Consider the following 21,914-nt stretch of genomic DNA (forward strand, 5'->3'; position numbering starts at 1 on the left):
GCGGCTTCATCTGTCCAATATTGATGGGTTTGATTTTAATAATAATAATAGTGCATTATTTTTTTTGTAGATTCCTCGGAGGGGATGGCCTGGCAACCTTCGCCGAACACAACTGAGAGCGCGCCATTGCCTTCGGTGACTGTTAGCTCCTCCGCTAGCATCCCCGCGACCTCCACTTCTTCTGGATCTTCAAGCGCCATTCCTCACCCCGGTCACAGCAGCAAGCCCTGGAGGAGCAAGTCAATGATCTCCAAGCACGCCTCGCAAACGCCCTCCTCCATGAGTACCTCGTCGTCTGCTATGCAACCCATCAAGCAGGAGAAGGAGACCTCCTGCAACTTCAAGGCGACTTTGGGATCTGAAGCTCCTCCTAAAGTCGTCACGCAAAAGTCAATGTTGGAGAAGCTGAAGCTCTTTAACAGCAAGGGAGGCTCAAAATCTTCCATTTCCTCGTCCTCATCCAATGGCGTCAGTGCCCAAAGTGAGAACATCACCGGGCAGGTGTCGAGATCCCAAACGGGTTCCACCACCGAACCTCTCGAGGAAGACGACGGTAATCTCCGTCCGGGAATGAACGGATGCACCACCAACGGAGCTTCGGGAACTTCTACCGCCAGCAGTCCCAAAATGGCCTTGCGAGGCATCGCCCAGCGCACTTTCAGCAGGGCTAAAAAGAGTTCCGTCAAAGGCCCCGAAAAAGACAAGGAGAAGGGGAAGGACAAGGAGAAAGGAAGGATGGAACTCGGGGGAGAGGAACCCAAAGAGGAGCCGCCACCTGTCAGCGGAGATATGGACGCCTCCATGAAAAAGAGCTCAAAAATGGCCAGCTTCATCCCCAAAGGGAATAAAGTTGCCAAAAAGGAAAGCTCCGGAATACCAAAACCAGGGTGTAAAATCCCAGGAATGGCCGGGAAATCATCTTCAATCGGTACAAAAGAGGCCGGCGAGAGGCCACGAAGCATGAAGCTCGGCGGCGCGGCGGCCGTGCGTGGAGGTCATTCGGAAAAGGGCGGCAAAAGCGCGACCTCCGCACTGCACGCTAACGAAGGGAATAGCAACACGCAGAGCACGGCTAGCAACACGGTTAGCGTGCAGCTACCTCAGACCCAACAGCATCACAGCCATCCCAACATGGCCACCGTGGCGCCTTTCATGTACAGGTGAGCTCATACGGGGGAGAAAAAGGCGGTTTGTGGGAGGCGCCCTCATTTAAAGCTCATATAACTCCAGACCCTTATAATTTAGGAATTAACACTTTCTTTTCTGATGAAAGAAGAGAGTCTATGGATTTTGATTCTAATTGAATGTTTATGTAGTCCTAAAACTCAATATTCAGTGGCTCAATATTTAGCTAGCTCGCTGTGTAGCTAGCTAGCTATGTAGCTGGCTAGCTGTATATCTTTCTAATAACTATAATAATAATAATAATAACACATTTGATTTCTAAACGCCTTTCAAAACTCTCAAGGTCACTTTACAGTCACAGGATAAGTTTTTCTGCGGGTGAGCAGCGGCAGCCACGTCACTCAACCCGGAAGTAACATGAAGTAAAAACAAAAAAACAACACAATTCTAGTTTACTGGCTAGCTAGCTAGCTATTGGCTATCTATTAGCGAGCTAGCTTTCTATCGAAGGCGGAAGTATACGCCGAAACATGTCAGGTATTTGAACACCTACACTGTCTGTAAGTAAAGAATCTGTTTTAAATTAGCTTTCTATCTATTTGAGTTATTGCCGGGCTGAGTGAACGCTAGCGCGTGTGGCTGCCGCTGCTCACCCAGAGAATTCAGAGACAATTAATAATTATTAATAATAATAACTATTAATTGTTGTATGTATTAATTGTTTAATTTATTGTTGTTATTATTATTATTATTATTATTATTATTATTATTATTATTATTATTGCATTTTGGACACCCGCATTTCAAGCTCATAAAACTATTTTTCCTGCGGGTGAGCAGCGGCAGCCATATGCGCCTTCAACCCGGAAGTAACAAAGTAAAAAAAAAAAAAAAAAAACTACATTCTATCTATTGGCTATCTATTAGCTAGATAGCTAGTTTTCTATCTATTTGAGTTACTTTTGGTAAAATTAGTAGGTGGGCGTGTCCAAGTCAAGTCAATCAACCACACCTTTCCTGTGTGAAAGAATCTCCGGTGAAAGTCAAAAGTTGCGATTCCGATTTTGGAGCTAAACTTGACTGGCGTTAGCGACTAAGCTAATCATATAGCGCTCCCGGTCACAAGACGGGAAACGCCGCTGCTTTCACTCTTAATCTGGTTGATCCCTCTTGAGTGGAAGACGCCAACAACAAGCAATTCGGAGCCACGGATTTGGTGCGTTGAATTCCAAAATGTCCTCGTAGATCCCAAGCGGACGGCGAAGGAGTCGCCAGCAGCCAATCCAGCTCGCTAGCAAGAGGCACGGATGTGACCTTCAGCAAGAACCACCAAACTTCCATCGAGGACTTTTCAGGTTTGTGAGGCACTCTCCACGCCAGCCATTTTGTTTTGGAATCAAGATCAAGATACAGTCATAATAATAATAATAATAATAATAATAATAATAATAATAATAATAATAATAATAATAATAATAATAATTTAATTGTTATAATAATATTCATATTATATATATCATATTTATATATCATACTTATATTAATAACATTTTTAATAATTTAATAATTCTTAATAATAATAATAACTATCAGTAATTTTAATAATAATAATTTAATTAATATTTGAATTAAATTAATATTTTATAATATTTATAATATATTATATATATATACTATATTTAGATTAATATTTTTTAAATAATGTAATAATTCTGTAATAATTAATAATTAATGTAATAATAATGTAATAATTCTTTATTAATAATAATAATAATATAATAATATTAATATTATATTATATATGATATATTTATTTTAATAATATTTTTTAATAATTTAATAATTCTTTAAAAAATAATAATGTTCTTTAATAATAATTTAATTTTGATAATTATATATATATATATATATATGTATATATATATATATATATATATATATATATATATATATATATATATATATATATATAATATTTTTAATAATTTAATAATTCTTTAGAAATAATAATAATAATAATAATACATTTAATTTCTCAGCGCCTTTCAAAACTACAGTGATACCTCAGTTTACGAACTTAGTTGGTTCCCAGAAAGTGTGTGTAAGGCGAAAAGTTTGTCTGCCAAACATTTATTTCCCATAAGAAACAACAAAATGAGAATAATCCCTTCCCATATCTCCATAAAACATAATTTTCTACGAAATAAGCCTTAAAACGACACAAAATGCAGTGATACCTCAGTTTACAAACTTAATAGGCTTCAAGAAAGTGTGTAAGGTGAAAAGTTCGTCTCCCAAACATTTATTTCCCATAAGAAACCATTAAAATGAGAATAATCCGTTCCCAGATCCCCCATAAAACATAATTTTCTACAAAATAAGCCTTAAAAGTACATAAAATATACCTTATTTTATGTACTGTAATGAAATAAATAAACTTTACTATATAATAAAGTCGTTTTATTTACCTTTGTGATGGTCGTTGATGTAGTTGCCTCATGATGATACCCAAGTGATGATCTCCTTCTTCTCCTCGACCGTAATTTTGTTTTGTGTCCTCTTTGGTTGAACACTAGCCTGTGGTGAGGTCTTTTTCGGTCCCATAATAGCAAAAGTAGTCGACTTGATAGCAAACCACGTCTGCACTCAAAGGGGGTGTGGAAAACTAGTCCGCCTGCCAAGATTATATATGTATGTCACGATTATATTCTCACAAATGTAATGTTCGTAAACCGAAATAGTTCGTGAGCTAACGCGTTCGTAAAGCGAGGTATCACTGTACAATACAATCCCTATTGATTTATATAGCGCTTTAACAAAAGCTATGCTATTGCTAGATGTTGTACCATGTGCTGTGCTTGCTATCCAAAGGTGAAGATCCAGAGACGAGGCGCTTGCGGACCGTGAAAAACATTGCCGACCTGCGCCAGAACCTGGAAGAAACCATGTCCAGCCTGAGAGGAAGTCAGGTGTCACACAGGTACGCAACAAATCCGCGACTTCCTGAAAAGGCTTTGATTCATTTACCGCTGCCATTTTTTGTTTTTGTTTGAATGAATGAATTCTATGTTTTTGTGTTGAGTCTATGAAGGTGTTTTACAGCAACAAAAAGCATCACTAAATTGGCTTTGTTGGGACTTTTAAAAGTAATCAGACTACAGTAATCAGATTACTAGTAAAAAAATTACTAGTCATCACATTGCAGTATACAGATTATCAATCATGGGATTACTACTCATCAGTGTACTACGAAGAAGATCGCTGTAATCAGATTTCTAGTAATCTGATTACAGCGTTCAGTTTAGTTACTATATATATATAGTTTATTTATTAATGGTGACATTTTTTTACTTGTGTGTATTTATTTGTGTTCGTTTATTTATTTATCAGTTTATTTATTTATCAACCTATTGATTGTTATTTATTGTTTACTTATTCATCTTTGTTTTTTATTTATTTGCATGTTTATTTATTCATGTGTTTGTTTATGTATCCATTTTTACAATGAATCCATTCATTCATTCATGCATGCATTCATTCATTCATCCATTCATTCATTTATTTATTTATTTATTTATTCATTTATCCATTTATCAATGTAACCATTCATTCATTCATTCATCTATTTATTTATTTATCCATTTATGTATCCATTTATTTTATTATCCATTTATTCATTTATTTATAATACTTCCTCCCCTGCATATCTGTTGGTTTCAACTCACAAATTCACATCTTATTTTAGATATTTATAGATATGTTTTTTTTTTCCTTGGGAGCAGTGAGTGCTCACGTTCTTGTATGATATACATGTACAGTAAAGTCTCGTTATATCGATATCGGATATATCGATAGTCCCGGTTTTATCGATAGTATTTCTATGCACGCCCGGAGAAAATTACATGCAAACAGGGTCGGATATATCGATAGTCCCGGTTATATCGATATTTTTTCGGACTCCCTTGAATATCGATATAACGAGACTTTACTGTATATGCTTTCTGAAACACCCTAACATACCACAAGATAGCGCCAAAGCCCCGTCTGAACAGAAAATGCAATATAGCTGCTTTTTGTGGGGACTTGGAACGGATTAGGCCATTTACATTGAAACCGTATCTTGACTTAGATATTTTCCAAACACGTCATCTTATTTTAACATTGACCCAAAATTATTTTCCATTGGAACGTTCCATCTTTTTTCTCAGCACCTTGGAAACCACTTTGGACGGCATCGTCACCACAGACGTCAACAGCGTTAGCATCAGCAGCGTTAGCAACAGCAACGCAAGCGGGAGAAGCATCTTAAGTCTAACCTCCGCCAGGCCCTCCTTGTCGTCATGGCGACTGGGTCAGTCCAGCCCTCGTCTCCAAGCCGGGGATGCCCCATCGACGGGGAACGGATACGCCGGCCGGGTGGCGGCGGGCGGCCATGTTGGACGCTACTTGTACCCCGGCCACCTCAGACGGCAGCTAGCTGGCCGGAATGGAGGCCTCGGAGACAGACCCGGGGAGGACGTAGACCTCGATGGACTCGCTGTGGAAGTCACTGGATACATGAGTGATGGCGACGTTCTCAGCAAGAATGCATCACGCGCTGATGAAGTCACCAGTGGGTGAGTAGATTTTAAAAGAGCATCGGTGAAAAGGTTTCTTCAGCCGCCGTCTGTACTTCTTTCAAGGTGTCGGACGTTTGGCTTCTTATCCAAGAAGCTTCGTCAGCAAACTAATGTCTTACTGGTAGTTTCGGCCCTATATATATATCCCTACTGTCCAAACGTGGCGGTGCCGGACTCTGCTATGATTGGTCAAATTGGGGGGAGCAGAGGACTACTCCCTGCAGCAACACTGATTACTTCTATTGTCCTGCCTGAGTATGGGGTCTATGACTGATTGCCCCATTTGCTCTGGTATCACCTCATCGGCATAACTAAGCCTATGTTGCCTAAGAAGTCAGTTGTCGGAATGATCCAAATTGAACCTCACCCCACCATGGCGATTTATTGAAGGGTTTTGCTGTTTAATGAAAATAGCTTCTTTTACTCCCCTTTCAAAGAATCTATTTTCTTTCGCTAAGATTTTAAACCGCATTGCCGTTAAATGAGTGGTTGCTAGCTTTTAGGTGCATATGTACTGCAGATCGAGGCACACTAGTATTATCCCTGCGATGTTGATAAAGTCTTTTTTTGAGAATTACCTTAGTCTCCCCAATGTATTGCAGAGGCTGGCACTGCCACGTCTGGACAGTAGGGATATATATACATAGGGCCAAACTACCAGCAAAAAATAGTCTGCTGACGAAGCCTCTTGGATAAGAAGCGAAACGTCCGACACCTTCAAATTTGTACAGATGACTGCTGAAGAAACCTTCTCATCGATGGATCCCTCCTGTAAAACTGAGAGCAGACGTATTTTAAAGAGCAGGAATAAAAGTTGCCACAAGGGGGCAGTGATGTACCTTGCATACTGTGCCTGAATAAAGATCCACTTCATTGGATTTCTGAAGACTATTGTCTCCAAGTTGGAACAAGCCTTGCTCAAATTTTTGCGTTCTCGCCACTAGCGCAACAAGCACATGATATTCAGTCCACAATGCCACTCAGTGTGGGAATTTATGTTTAGAATTAACTCATTCACTGCCAGACGTGTGCAAAATCTGGGGGGAAAGTCGACTCAAAAGTCAACTCCCATTTGTTAGGAGCCGGCTCTCTTCGTTCACTTCAGCAATACGGCTCTAAGAACCGGCTCGTTCGCGGACGACACATCACTAGTAGCCAATAGTGATGGTAATTCCAGCTCTTTTCAGAGAGCCGGTTCTTTTGGCTTGGCTCGCTAAAAAGATCCGGCTCTTTTGACTCCCAAATGGGAGTTTGTTTCTTAGTTTGTTTTTTATTTGTTGCTTAAATTAATTAACTAGCAAAAATCAGGTAAAATTACGTGAAAAACGAATTACTCATGTAAAAAATACCCTCTATCAAATATTTTTATTTATATAGCTTGATTTATATGTGCACAGAGTTAGCGGATGCTAACTTTCCCTTTGCCTGTGGTTACTCTGGTCTGATGATCAGCTGTCACTAATTTGCTTTTCATACTAATCATGCTATCATACCAACTAGTAAAAAATAACACAATTAAATAATAATAACAGCATAATGTGATAACATTTGTCCACCTGTCTACCTTAACGTCCCTCCTCACTGCTGCGTGTGTCTGTAATTCTCCTGTCCCGCCTCTACCACGGATGTTGACCAATCACGTGCGTCTTTAACCGAAAACTGGGGGCGGGGAATAGATGGGGAAAAACGGCTCCCATTTCCGGCTCCTTATTAGGATCCGGCTCTCTTCTTTCACTTCAGAGATCTGTCTCTAAGATCCGGCTCGTTTGCTAACGACACATCACTAGTAGCCACATACCTACGCTGAGCTCGTCTGGCGCACGCGGACACGCCGTTTAAACAACCTTTTGCGCACTTGCTGTCCTCACCTCCTAATCTTTGATGCAAATCAGGATCGATCAAACTGAAGAGCAGCATTGAGAACGGACCGAACTTTTGTTTTGGCAGATTAAACTTTGGAAGTAAAAAAAACAACAAACAAACATATGTTTGAAGCCGAAAGGTACGTGTCGTCGCCATTTGCCGACCCGGGATGACTTTTTGTGCTTTATTATTTATTTGTGCTTTGTTTAGTCTCGTTCTCTGCTGAGTCAGCCCGTTAGCGGTCTTGTTTGGGCACGTTGGTTCCGTTGTCGGTTGCAGGTGAGCAGCTTTGTGAGACCTGCTGAAGACTCACTCAAGGACCGTGTTTATTTATTACTTTATTTATTTAGATCGATATTTTTGATATGTTTGTGAAATTCTCAATCTTTCGACAATGGCTGTTATCGCCTTGTCTTTGCTGTAACTTCTTTTCCTTTCGGCTTTTCCCGTCAAGCGTGGCCAAATTCATCTTCGATGTTTGTTTTGGCCAAGCTTTTAAAGGGCAACCGACGCCACCGGACAAGTTGCCTCCATAATTTGTAAAATGACTTCAAATGACTTCTACTGAGCGTATTTTACAAAGATTTCACAACACATAGCTATATTTTACGTTTTAAGACTCGCGCTGAAGATTTCAGGAAGTCTGGTTTTTGAGTTAGTGACGAGTCCGTACGTGACGTCACGACAGGAACACCCCTGACCGAGAAAGCGACACACAATGCATTTTGGGTGCTTTTTTTTCTCGTGTTGATCGCGAAATTAGAAGGAAAACACATAAATAACGCCATGGTGAATTGTTGTGTGTTGCACCAAGACTACTATTTGATACTAGTTGACACAAATTCCCAGCAGACAAATCAGCCCATTTCCAACTGAGCTTGGGCGCCATCTTGTGCATTTTCTGGGACGCTACATTAGGACTTCAATGACGGTTCGAATTGCTCCAGAAGGACTTCTTTAATCGATTGCAAACATTTATGCTTTCCTCTTCAGAACTATTTGAACCATATTCACAACTTGTAAGAGTAACAGGAAAGCATCGTTTTCCGACTCTGAACTCTCTGAAGCCATTGTTTTGATTCTGGAGCAAGGCAGTTTGTGAAGGAGTATATAGTACATTTTGAAGTAGTTTGGGGGCATTTTAAGTCATTTTTAATAGTACAAATATCAGCCTGCGTTTCTTGGCTATTTTAGATGCTATAAAACGTTTTTAAGATGTCAGTTAGGAAACAAAAAAAAATGGTGTCGGTTGTCCTTTAAATTTGAATCATATTCATAACTGGATGAGTAACAAGAAAGCATCTTCTCTGAATCTGAACTCTCTGAAGCTATTGTTTTGATTCTGGAGCAAGGCAGTTTGTGAAGGAGTATTCTGGTGTGATGTCACGAACAAGGGGGCGGGACCTTCTGAGACTCGCCATTTCCAGGGTCATTATGAAGTAGTTTTAGGACACTTTAAGTCATTTTTATTGGTGTTTTGCATTTGACTAAAAATATCAGCCTGCGTGTTTTGGCTATTTTAGATGCTCTAAAAAGTTTTTGTGATGTCGGTTGTCCTTTAAATTTTGTCCCCACAATAGAAATACTGTCTGTGTGTACTGTACTGTTCTTTTCGAGTCCTCTCACACTCCGATGAACCAGAAAGGCTTGCTAGTGTTGGAAATCCGGCTGGGATTATTTTTCGACTCACTTAACTATAAAAACAAAAGCGTCTGAATGGCACACAGAAAACGGTCCAAAACGTCAATTTAAATCAGCAAACATTTGATTTGAGTGACACCTGGGAGAAACGTGTCAATATTTAGCTCCATTCGGAGTCTCCTAACGGGTCAACATTTGACGGATTGGACCGTGTTGTTTTAGTTGCCAATGTTTGTGTAAACTCACCACCTCCACTTGATCCGGTTCGAATCGCGCTCATGAAATGAATGCCCTGATTATCTCCAGTTGCGCTGACTGTACTGGAGCTATCTATCTAGCTAACTATTAGCTAGCTAGCTAGCTTTTGATTTATTTGAGTTACTTCCGGGTTGAGTGAACGCTGGCGTATGTGGATGCCGCTGCTGGTTTATTTGCAATCCATTTGCTATCAGCTATCTATCTGTCTACCTAGCTATCGAGATAGCTATCTATTAGCTATATAGCTATCAACCTCTCCATCTAGCTATCTATTGGCTAGCTAGTAGCTAGCTATCTATTAGCTATATAACTATTGAGCTATCTATCTAGCTATCTCTTAGCTAGCTAGCTTTCTATCTATTTGAGTTACTTCCGGGTTGAGTGAACGCTGGCGTGTGTGGATGCCGCTGCTGATTTATTAGCTATCTATGGGTGATATATTTGTAATCGATTATATATTTGCTATATAATAATAATATTCATTAGAAAACGTTGCATAAAAACAACAGATTGACATCGTATACTATCCGGTCGTGTAAACGTCACATCGGCCATTTTGAATTGATCTCGACTTACGACCGTTTGACTTACGACCGTTTTGACGGAACGGAATTCGATCGTGACTCGTATGTTACCTGTGTATATATATATATACTGTATATATTATTATAGTTGTTGTTTTTATTTTACTTCCGGGTTGAGTGAACGCTGGCGCCACTGCTCACCCACAGAAAAAATATCCTGTGACTGTAAAGTGTCCTTGAGAATTCTGAAAGGCGCTTATAAATGAAATGTATTATTATTATTATTATGAGTATTATGATTACATAATTTATTTTTTAGCTTCACTGAACATCGGTGACAAGAACTCCAACGGCTCTTGTTGACAGACCACCGTTGTTTTCCGTCAGCCGCTTGCGAAATTTATCTTGGCTTCCACCCGACTTCTCGTACTCGCCACTGCCGCCCAAGTCCCGAATGTAACAAGTCATAAAACAACGATGAAGTGAAGCGCTTAAAAGATTTCCCGTTTTCTTTCGAGTCTCTTGAATGCACCGTTGCCATTGTTTTCCAGCTACATGACGGATGGAGGCTTGGGTCTGTACACGCGGCGTTTGAACCGGCTTCCTGACAATATGGCCGCCGTGCGAGAGACGCTGCATCGAAACACGTCGTCCGGCCAGGGAGATGCTGACAGGTAGGTTGAACACCACGTTTCATTCTTCTGGTTTTTGTCGATGGAATATTTCATTCCATAATTCTACCCACAGAAAAAACTTCAACCTGTGACTGTAAAGCAGTGGTCTCAAACTCCGGTCCACGAGGGCCGCGATCCTACATGTTTTCCAAGTCTCCCTGTTGCAACGCACCTGAGGCTGTGTTGCAATAGGGGTCTTGCAACAAGGAGACTTGGAAAACATGTAGGATCATAGTCCTCGAGGACCGGAGTTTGAGATCCCTGCTGTAAAGTGACCTTGAGAGTTTTGAAAAATGAAATTTATTATTATTATTATTATTATTATTAGTAGTATTATTATTATTATTTATTATCTCTTATAGATGAAGAAAACAAGATCTAATTATGCAAGGCTCTCTGAACTGTTTTTCAGTCAGGCAAAGGCAATGCCTTCTGGTCCTGTTTTCAGGTGTTACAAGCAGTCCCCACCCCCCTGAACCCCCACCCTATAAATCCTCAGGTGTGGCTAATTTCCTGTCTTTGTGACCTTTAACCTCCGGCCCGTGAGCTGCCTTTTGCTCCTTCTACACACAAACACACGAAGGTACATATAAACATTGACAAAAACCTTCCCAGTCAACCAGCAGCTAACCTTTTCATGTCTTTTAGCTAGCGGCGCTCCTTGTTGTGTTTTTTGGCTCCATATTTATTGAGTCGATATGATATGTATTGACAAAACCCGTTTATTTATTGATATGGTCTTTTGCGGTGTGTGTGAGGGGGGGTTGTGGGTAGGTGGGTGTCGGGTGTCGTTATGGTATTGGGGTAAAAACCTTGTTGACCCCTGGATAAGAAGGTCATGGGCTTCAAAGAGCATACCCTTGCAGCGGCGAGTGTTTGAAAAACCTTTTAACTCATTCGCTGCCAGATGGGTAAAAATGTGTCCACACCAGTGCCAGGGTTTTTGTCATTTTCACTCCAATTCAAGGACCCACAGAGTTTTAGGACTTCATCAACATTCAATGCAGCGTAAGAAACCTTAGACACTTCATTCATCAGGAAAAAAAAAGTTATTTCCTAAATGATATGGCCCTGGAGTTATCTGAGCTTGAAAAGGGGGCGGCTGTCCTAAATACAATACATACATATTGGTTTATATAGCGCATTAACAATAGCTGAAGCCGGAACAAAGTGCTAGGATAAACTACTGGTGTCAAGGTCCCAGAAGAAAGGAGAGTGGGACATTAGGACACCGGTGTCCAATTCAAGACCCGGGGGCTAAATCTGGCCCGCCACATCAATTTATTCGCTCCGCCAAAGTGAATCAAACTTGTGAAATGCTCATCCATCGAGCTAGCTAGGTAGCAATTGACCGAGCGAGTGAGCTCCACAAATAACCCGCACAAGCCATCGGTACAAAGCGAATGGCTGCCGCTGCTCTCCCATACAAAAGAAATCTTATGACTGTAAAGTGTCCTTGAGAGTTTTGAAAGGTGCTTATAAATGAAATGTATTATTATTATTATTATTATTATGAACATGGAAAAATGGGAAATGCCCTCGTGGAAGGGAAAAAAAAACATTGCTATCGATTTGGCCAGCGCTTTATCGGCACCCCCGCAAGAAAAAACAAAACCCGAACAAATTCTAGAATGGCGCTCCATGTCATATTTTCTATTCCCCAATACATTCGGGAATGGCAGTGAATGACAGGTAACATCCGACTTAGAACCAGCTCGACTTACGACCACCCGTACTTACGACCACGACCTGCAGACCCTATTTTTTACATTTTAATTCTATGCCTGGCACAGCAACGCGCTAGCAGGCCGGCAACACGTATGGCAATTTTGGCCAGCCAGCTAGCATCTCGCTCTCGCACAGCGATCGACAGTGAGATGGAATTTAGCCTGCGAGTTTCTATTGAACATTTTGAATGGATTTTGACTTACGACCATTTTGACTTGCGACCATTTGGTCGGAACGGAACTCGGTCGTAACAGATGTTACCTGTACTCAGGCCCAATGTGGACTAAATGAAGAGTGCAAAAGAAATGGCAGCAGGAAACTTTGATTGGGTGTCTTGTTAAAATCTTGCAGTGCTAAGCACCTTTTCAGTTGTTGGACAACACATTTTGTACAGATCAAAATAACTGTTTTGTAACTTTGTAGAAGACACTTGAAAACAAAGCCCAGTTCCTGTTTGGTGGTGACTTAGTTGCAAGGGGGGAAGCAAATTGAAGAGAGGAGGAGGATCTAGCGGGAAGGAAGGGGTGGGGAACGTGGACAAGTGTGGAGATGTGATGGATGGCCTTCAAAGTCAATTGGGCAGTGTTCAAAGCAACGATGGGGATTTGGTGATTGCAGCCGGAGCCGAGTACTCAAACCAGTGTTGAGTGATTTACGAGGAAGATAAAAAGAATGACGAGTGGCTTTATCCATTTCCAGTAAAAGCCAATAAAATAGTCGGATGGTGAAACTGCATGGACTCGAAAGCAGTGGTTCTTAAAGGACAACCGACACCATTTTTTTGGTACACAGGCTGATAGTTTTAGTCAAATGCAAAACGCCAATAAAAGTGACTTCAAGTTGCCCAAAACTGCTTCAAAATTACCTCGGAAATGGCGAGTTTCAGATGTTTCAGTATCTTTCTATCTATTTGAGTTACTTCCGGGTTGAGTCAAGGCCTAGCTAGCTATCTGCTAGCTATCTATTAGATAGCTAGCTTTGTATCTATTTGACTTGCTTCCGGGTTGAGTGAAGGCCTAGCTAGCTATCGATTAGATAGCTAGCTTTCTATCTATTTGAGTTACTTCCGGGTTGAGTGAAGGCCTCGCTAGCTATCTGCTAGCCATCTATTAGATACGTCTGTGTAAGCTCTCAGTCGTACAGGAGTGGTCCATCGATGAAAAGGTTTCTTCAGCCGTCATCTGTACTTCTACTCAAATAAATAGAAAGCTAGCTACCTATTAGATAGCTAGCTTTCTATTTATTTGAGTTACTTCCGGATTGGGTGAAGGCCTAGCTGGCTATCTGTTAGCTATCTATTAGATAGATAGCTTTGGATCTATTTGACTTACTTCCGGGTTGAGTGAAGGCCTAGATAGCTGTCTGTTAGCTAGCTAGCTTTCTATCTATTTGAGTTACTTCCAGGTTGAGTAAAAGCCGAGCTAGTTATCTGTTAGCTATCTATTAGATAGCTAGTTTTCTATCTATCTATCTATCTATCTATCTATCTATCTATCTATCTATCTATCTATCTATCTATCTATCTATCTATCTATCTATCTATCTATCTATCTATCTATCTATCTATCTATCTATCTATCTGGGTTGAGTGAGGGCCTCGCTAGCTAGCTTTCTATCTATATTTGAGTTACTTCCGCATAGAGTGAACGCTGGCACGCGCGTGTGACTGTAAAGTGACCTTGAGAGTTTTGAAAGGCGCTTAGAAATGAAATGTATTATTATTATTATTATTATTATTATTATTATTATTATTCATGGGAAGTTTTTTGCCAATGGAAACTGAAATGATGATTAGAATGGGCCTTAGGGCGGAGCCTTGGGGCACACCTGGGAAAGACAGGGATGTGAAAGATGTGGAAGGCATGATCTTGAGTGTATTTGTGCGGGAGATGGTGGAGAGTAGCAGGTCGGGGATCATCCTCATGGCGGATGTTGAGGGTCACTTATACGTCCAATAAGTTATTTTCCAAGAACGTCCAAACATTGGGGTCATGATTATGTCTGCCCACATGAAGCAGACATTCATTTTATTGTCGGTTTTAGAAGGCTGTTTATCTCTTTTCTGCGCAGTGCATGCATGAATGATGATGGTCCATTGTCAGTCCTGCGGGTTGTCTGTCAGGACCCTCGTTTCCTTCTTTTAAGTGGCGCTTTTATCTGCGACACCTGCAAAACACATCCAGTTTGCCCGCGAGCAACAGGAACGCCAAAAAAAAATCATACACCGCGTCTCCGGATAGCGTCATTAAAATATTGTAAGCAATCAATGACATCTAAGCAAGACACACTCTGTCATGATTCTTCTTCTTCATATTACAGTGATACCTTGGTTTACGAACTTAATTGGTTCCCAGACAGAGTGTAAGGCAAAAAGTGTGTATCCCAAAAAATAATTTCCCATAGGAAACCATTAAAATGAGAAGAATCAGTTCCCAGGTTCCCATAAAACATACTTTTCTACTTTCTAAAATTTCAAAGTCTTAAAACTACACAAAATATACCTTATTTTATGTTTAATAAATGTACTATGGTATTATAATTAAAGAAATAAACCGTACTGTATAATAAAGTCGTTTTATTGACCTTTGTGATGGTTGTTGATGGCATTAAATATTTGATGAGGAACGTAGCCTTCTTCTTTCACTATCTACTAGTAATGATCCCTTGTAGCAGCTTTCTCTGCGCTAATTTTACCTTGTTCCTCATCATTTGTGTTCTATTTCGCTGGGTTGATAGCTTTTTGCATCAAGTGTACAGATGGCATGATTGATTGGATATTTTAACCTTGCAGTCTACACTCTGCAAATTTCACTCTTTTCTATCCATTTTATCACTCTCTCTCTCTGTCATCTGCCTGTCTCTTTAATGTTTAAACCACCTACCCTCACTGCTGCGCTCTTGACCAATCACGTGGCTTTAACCGAAGACTGGGGGCGAGGAATAGAGGACCAAAAAAAGTCGGCTGCCATTTTGTTTTTTGGAGAACGGCCTCACTGCTGCGTTCTTGACCAATCATGTGGCTTTAACCGAAGACTGGGGGAGGGGAATAGAGCTAGCTAGCTTTCTCTCTATTTGAGTTATTCCAGGTTGAGTGAACGCTGGCTACCGCTGCTCACCCAAAGAAAAAACTTCATCCTGTGACTGTAAAGTGACCTTGAGAGTTTTGAGAGTCGCTTATAAATACAATGCATCATTATCTATAGGCTATCTGGCTAGCTAGCTGCCTGTCTTGCTGGCTATCTTTTAGCTATCTATTGGTCACCTATTAGCTAGCTAGCTTTATTATTATTATTATTATAATTAATTGTCAGTGGAAACTCTTCGCCAGGTCAGTTGCAGTGTTCGCGTTGATCGCGGCGCACGTCACTTGAGGTATTCTTGACTCAAGTCATTGCAGATTGGTGTTTTGTTTGTGGTTTTTTAGCCCTATGAGGCACAGCGGTTACTCCAGAGGACAGCTTATCATGGTTAAACCCAATCATATGTTGCTCAACGTGACGTCATTGAGTTTGACTGTTAATATTTGTTCTGAGAAATGAACAGCCAGTCCTCGTCATTGTTTGCTGCCCGCTTGCGTTCACTGTACCAACACAAGCGTTTGCTGCTGCTTTCGACTCTGCATGATTCTGACTTTTTATACTTGCATGCTTGCTAGCAATTCCATTTTAAGACCTATTTGGTTGCAGCAGAGCATTCAGTGATGCACGGCAGTACAGTGATACCTTGGTTTACGAACCCTTTGGCTTACGAACTTTTCGGTTTACAAACGATAAAGTTATGAAAATGTTACCTTGGCATACAAACTTTTTTTCGGGATACACACGGAGCTCCCACAATGAGTCACGCGTCGTTCGCGAACGTGCCCGTTCTCCGAACAAGAAAATGGCAGCCGGCTTGTTTTGGTCTTCTTTTCCCCGCCCCCAGTCGTCGGTTAAAGCCACGTGATTGGTCAAGATCGCAGCACTGAGGGGAGATGGTTTGAACATTAAAGAGACAGGCAGACGACAGAGAGAGAGAGAGTGAGAAAATTGATAGAAAACAGTGAAATTCGGACTTGTTTCAACTTGGATAGTTCAAAGGCGGAGTGTAGACTGCAAGGTTAAAATACCCATCTATCGGGCTCCACAAACAACCCGCACAAGCCATCTGTACTCTTGATGCAAAAAGCTATCAACCCAGCTAAACAGAACACAATTGATGAGGAACTAGGTAAAATTATGGCAGAGAAAGCACCTCCAGGGGATCATTCCTCAAGATGGTGAAAGGAGGCTACGTTCCTCATCAAGTGTTTAATGCTGATGAAACCGGCCACTCCATTCCATCAACGACCATCACAAAGGTCAATAAAACCACTTTATTATACAGTACAGTTTATTTCTTTAATTATAATACCATCGTACATTTATTGTACATAAAATAAGGTGCATTTTGTGTAGTTTTAAGGCTTAGAAAATTAGAAAGTAGAAAATTATGTTTTATGGGGACCTGGGAACGGATTATTCTCATTTTAATGGTTTCCTATGGGAAATTAATTTTTGGGCTACACATTTTTCGCCTTGTACACTCTGTCTGGGAACCAATAAAGTTCGTAAGCCAAGGTATGACTGTATTCAGTTTGACGCAGGTCACGTGTGAAGCGTTTGTGTTTACCACGAGGATCCGGGTGAGTCGTTTGAAATTGACTGTGTTGACACATCAAACAGAGCATACGCGAACGGCGCAGAAGGAAGACAAGCCACCGAATTGCTCTCAATCTCATGAATGAGGAGGACAAAACGTCTTCTCGACAAGACAATAGGACCAGGACCAGACATTCCTGAGCATGTAGTCCAGTCATGTCAGGGACGGACGGACGGACGTCTGTACCATTTTCATTCCGTACGCCTCTCGGTCGGAGGCCCGGAATGTGCCGGAGGTCGCCTTTCCGCCGCCTCTTCATGCTACTCCTACCATCAACTATTATCAATTGCAAAGGTGTGCCTGTGTCAAATGTAATTAGACGGGATCAATGATTTACATCACAACTGTTGTCTGTTGACCTTCATTCAGGTGGTTAGCAGAGCTAATTTGCATGTGAAATAATCTGCCTGACTCTTAATAATAATAATAATAATAATAATACATTGTATTTTTAAGCGCCTTTCAAAACTCTCAAGGTCACTTTACAGTCACGGGATACGTTTTTCTGTGGGAGAGCAGCGGCAGCCACACGCGCCAGCGTTCACTCAACCCGGAAATACCTCAAATAGACCCAAAGCTAGCTAGCTAGCTAATAGGTACCCAATAGATAGCTAAAAGATAGCCAACTAGCTAGCCATATAGCCAATAGATAATAATAATAATACAGTGAGACCTCAACTTACAAACTTTTTGTCTTACAAACGTCACATTTATGAAAATTAAACCTTATAATAAGCACTATTTTCATAATACACACCCACCATGGCTGGCGGAGTGAGTTTATTTCTTTAATTACAGTCGTCATGTAATGCGCCTCTCTTTCCAAACAGCAATTCCCTTTGACCTTCGACCTCCAACGCCATTCCATCAAGCCATAAATGACCATCACAAATGTAAATAAAGTGACTTTATGATACAATGCAGTGTATTTCTTTCATTACAATACAATAGCACATTTGTTATACATAGAATAAGTTATGTTGTGTGTAGTGTTAAGGCTTATTTAGTTGAAAAGTATATTTTATGGAAACCCGGGAACGGATTATTCCCATTTTAATGGTTTCCTATGGGATTTTTTTTTTTTGAGATACACACTTTTCGCCTTACACACTCTGTCTGGGAACCAATTAAGTTCGTAAGTTGAGGTCTCACTGTACATTGTATTTTTAAGCGCCTTTCAAAACTCTCAAGGTCACTTTCCTGTCACGGGATGAAGTTTTTTTCTGTGGGTGAGCAAAATCTAGCTTTAATATGCGGTGGAATCGTTGTCAAATACGCTCAGTAGAAGTCATTTGAAGCCATTTCACAAATGATGGAGGCAACTTGTCCGGAGGTGTCGCTTGTCCTTTAATAGATGTCATGGAAAAATCCATGAGAGCACGTCCTCCGCTTGCAGTTAACGCCCCTCGTCCGCCGTGATTGGCCGTCGCAAGCTAGGTGGGTTCTCCCGCTGGCGGCTAGCGTCGCCGGCTGTGGGCTGGGCCGCCCCGCTTCTCCCCATCTCTAATTAGGGATGTCAGGGTGGATCCGTCTGGGAAATTGCACGTTTGGAACACGCACACCACGGCAGGAAAATGCAGCGAGGCAACAGCGGGATTGAGGGATTGCCCCTTTCGCTTGGACTCTGTCAGCGTGGCGGCTTTGACTTGACTTGACTTGAATTTGGCCCGAGCGGCGCGTTCGAGGCTTGGCTCGCTTTGGCGTGCGTGCGTGTGTCGGTGTTCCTTATGAGGGGCGAGACCTCAGCAGTGAACCGGTTAACGGTCCTGCGTGGTGGTGGTGCGGGGGAGGGGGGGTCACGTTACGAGGAACGGGGCCTTTGCCTTCGCTCTGAACCCTCACCACACACCCCCTGCTGCTTCCAGAGAGAGAGAGAGAGAGAGAGAGAGAGAGAGAGAGAGAGAGAGAGAGAGAGAGAGAGAGAGAGAGAGAGAGAGAGAGAGAGAGAGAGAGAGAGAGAGAGAGAGAGAGAGAGAGAGAGAGAGAGAGAGAGAGACAGAGACAGAGACAGAGACAGAGACAGAGAGAGAGAAAGAGACAGAGAGAGACGGGGAGAGAGAGACGGGGAGAGCAACAGAGAGAGAGAGAAACGGAGAGAGAGAGAAAGAGAGAGAGAGGGAGAGAAATATAGAGAGAGAGACGCAGAAAGTCAGAGAGAGAGAGAGAGAGAGAGAGAAAGAGAGAGAGAGAGAGGGAGAGAGAGAGAAATATAGAGAAAGAGAGAGACGCAGAAAGTCAGAGAGAGAGAGAGAGAGAGAGTGAGAGAGAGAGAGAGAGAGAGAGAGAGAGAGAGAGAGAGAGAGAGAGAGAGAGAGAGAGAGAGAGAGAGAGAGAGAGAGAGAGAGAGAGAGAGAGAGAGAGAGAGAGAGAGAGAGAGAGAGAGAGAGAGAGAGAGAGAGAGAGAGAGAGAGAAAGTGACGCAGAAAGTCAGAGAGAGAGAGAGAGAGAGAGAGACAGAGACAGAGAGAGAGAAACGGAGAGAGAGAGAGAGAGGCAGAAAGTCAGCGAGAGAGAGAGCAAGAGAGAGATATGGTGAAGCGCCTGCGAGCCTTTCAGCTCTCGGCGACATGAAGTCATCAAGGCTTCTGGCCGGCTTGAGGCTTTCCGGCAGCAACAGCAGCAGCAGCGTTCGGGTTCCCACGGCAACCGAGGCCCCCCGAACAGGTAGATGTATCAACTTTATGAGAAAAAAAAAAAAAAAAAAAAACTACAAACCTAAAATCTCTCCAGAAACGACTTTGATTGCGTCTTGTTCCGGAAATGTTTGGATCTTTACGGGTGTGCGCACGTCCTTTCTTTCTTTCTTTCTTTCTTTCTTTCTTTCTTTCTTTCTTTCTTTCTTTCTTTCTTTCTTTCTTTCTTTCTTTCTTTCTTTCTTTCTTTCTTTCTTTCTTTCTTTCTTTCTTTCTTTCTTTCTTTCTTTCTTTTTCTTTCTTTCTTTCTTTCTTTCTTTCTTTCTTTCTTTCTTTCTTTCTTTCTTTCTTTCTTTCTTTCTTTCTTTCTTTCTTTCTTTCTTTCTTTCTTTCTTTCTTTCTTTCTTTCTTTCTTTCTTTCTTTCTTTCTTTCTTTCTTTCTTTCTTTCTTTCTTTCTTTCTTTCTTTCTTTCCTCCTGCGGCTGCTGCTGGCACTTGAAATCTTTGAGCACCTTCTACCTTGGCTTACGAACGCTATTGGTTCCCGGACAGAGTGCGTCAGGTGAAAAGTGTCTATCCCAAAAATTAATTTCCCATAGGAAACCATTAAAATGACAATAATCCGTTTCCAGGTCCCCATAAAACATAATTTTCTACTTTTTAATTTTAACATCTAAGACTTAAAACTACACAAAATAGACCTTATTTTATGTATAATAAACGTGCCATGGTATTATAATTAAAGAAATAAACTACTGTATAATAAAGTCGTTTTATTGACCTCTGTGATGGTTATTGATGGCTTGATGGAATGGCGTGGCCGGTTTCATCAGTAGCCAAAATGGAACTGTATAGTGCCACTTAGCAGTTTTTTTGACGACGATACTAGTGCAGCGCGTTCTACCGGAAACAAATTCCTTGTGTGTTCTTCATACTTGGCAATAAAGATGATTCTGATTCTGATCAGCATAAAACACTTGATGTGGAACGTAGCCTTCTTCTTTCACCATCTTGAGGAATGACCCCTTGTCGGTGCTTTCTCTGCGCTAATTTTATCTTGTTCCTCATCAATTGTGTTCTGTTGAGCTGGGTTGATAGCTTTTTGCATCAAGTGTGCAGATGGCTTGTGCGGCTTATTTGTGGAGCCTGATTGATGAGATATTTTAACCTTGCAGTCTATACTCTGCTTTTGAACTATCAGAGTCCAAACTGTCGTGTGCTTGTCTTTTTAATGTTTCACACCCCTCCCCCTCATTGCTGCGTTCTTGACCAAACACGTGGATTTAACCGAAGACTGGGGGCGGGGCATCGAGGACAAAAACAGCCGGCTGCCATTTTCTGGTTAAGAGAACGGGCTCGTTCGCGAACGACACATCACTCATTGTGGCAGCTCCGTGCGAAAAATAGTTTGTATGCCAAGGTAAAATTTTCATAAATTTAACCTTCGTAAACCGCAAAGTTCGTAAAGCAAGGGATTCGTAAACCGTTTCGTTTTGTTTCGTTTTTTCATTCATTAAAAGTCCGCCTTATCATCCCGTGTGCCTTATATATGGAAACACTTTTAAAATCCACCATTCATTGGGGGTGCACCTTATACTCCTGCGTACCTTATACACGGGAAAATATGGTAATTGTTGCTTATTTAAACTGTTGCTATGGAAGCTTCTCTTGCAAATACAAAGCTATGTGTTCTCCGCAGCAGTCAACTATTCAGCGGCCATCATGCTCATCAACCTCCCTCCGATTCTTTCAAAGTCATGTTTGCCAACCACCCAGACTTCCTGTTCCCCCACCGAATCACGACTAATACAAGCACACACACACACACACACACACACACACACAAATGTATGCATTTATTCCGCATCAAATCCTTGCGTGTTTGCTGTGTTGAGTTTGTCACACCCCCAAACACACACACACACACACACACACACACACACACACACACACACACACACACACACACACACACACACACACACCATGATGTGAACCCTCCATAGAGCCTTTGTTCATATGATAGACAACCCTATTCATCCATTGTGTGTGTGTTTACGTGTATGTGTGTGCGCGTCTAATGTGTATGCGCGGGCACCCAAGCGGAGGTCATTTAGATAGCAAACAAAGAAAGAAGAAAGAAACTCCAGGGAGCCAGTTCCCCTTCCC

General features: G+C 41.4%; 1 protein-coding gene across 5 annotated transcripts in view; it reads left to right on the plus strand.

Moving 5' to 3' along the window:
* The window catches only part of nav2a (neuron navigator 2a), a 133,476-nt gene that overhangs the window by 75,879 nt on the left and 35,683 nt on the right, over window positions 1-21,914 (plus strand). For all 5 annotated transcript variants that reach the window (XM_088991440.1, XM_088991442.1, XM_088991444.1 and 2 more), the window contains 5 exons: window positions 71-1,160; window positions 2,371-2,480; window positions 3,997-4,105; window positions 5,334-5,741; window positions 10,582-10,704. In XM_088991440.1, the coding sequence (XP_088847566.1) occupies window positions 71-1,160; window positions 2,371-2,480; window positions 3,997-4,105; window positions 5,334-5,741; window positions 10,582-10,704 (1,840 nt within the window). The remainder of the gene's footprint in view (window positions 1-70; window positions 1,161-2,370; window positions 2,481-3,996; window positions 4,106-5,333; window positions 5,742-10,581; window positions 10,705-21,914) is intronic.

Source organism: Hippocampus bargibanti, linkage group LG03 (genome assembly GCF_051943395.1).
Source record: "Hippocampus bargibanti isolate YZ-2025 linkage group LG03, ASM5194339v1, whole genome shotgun sequence".
Lineage (NCBI taxonomy): Eukaryota > Metazoa > Chordata > Actinopteri > Syngnathiformes > Syngnathidae > Hippocampus > Hippocampus bargibanti.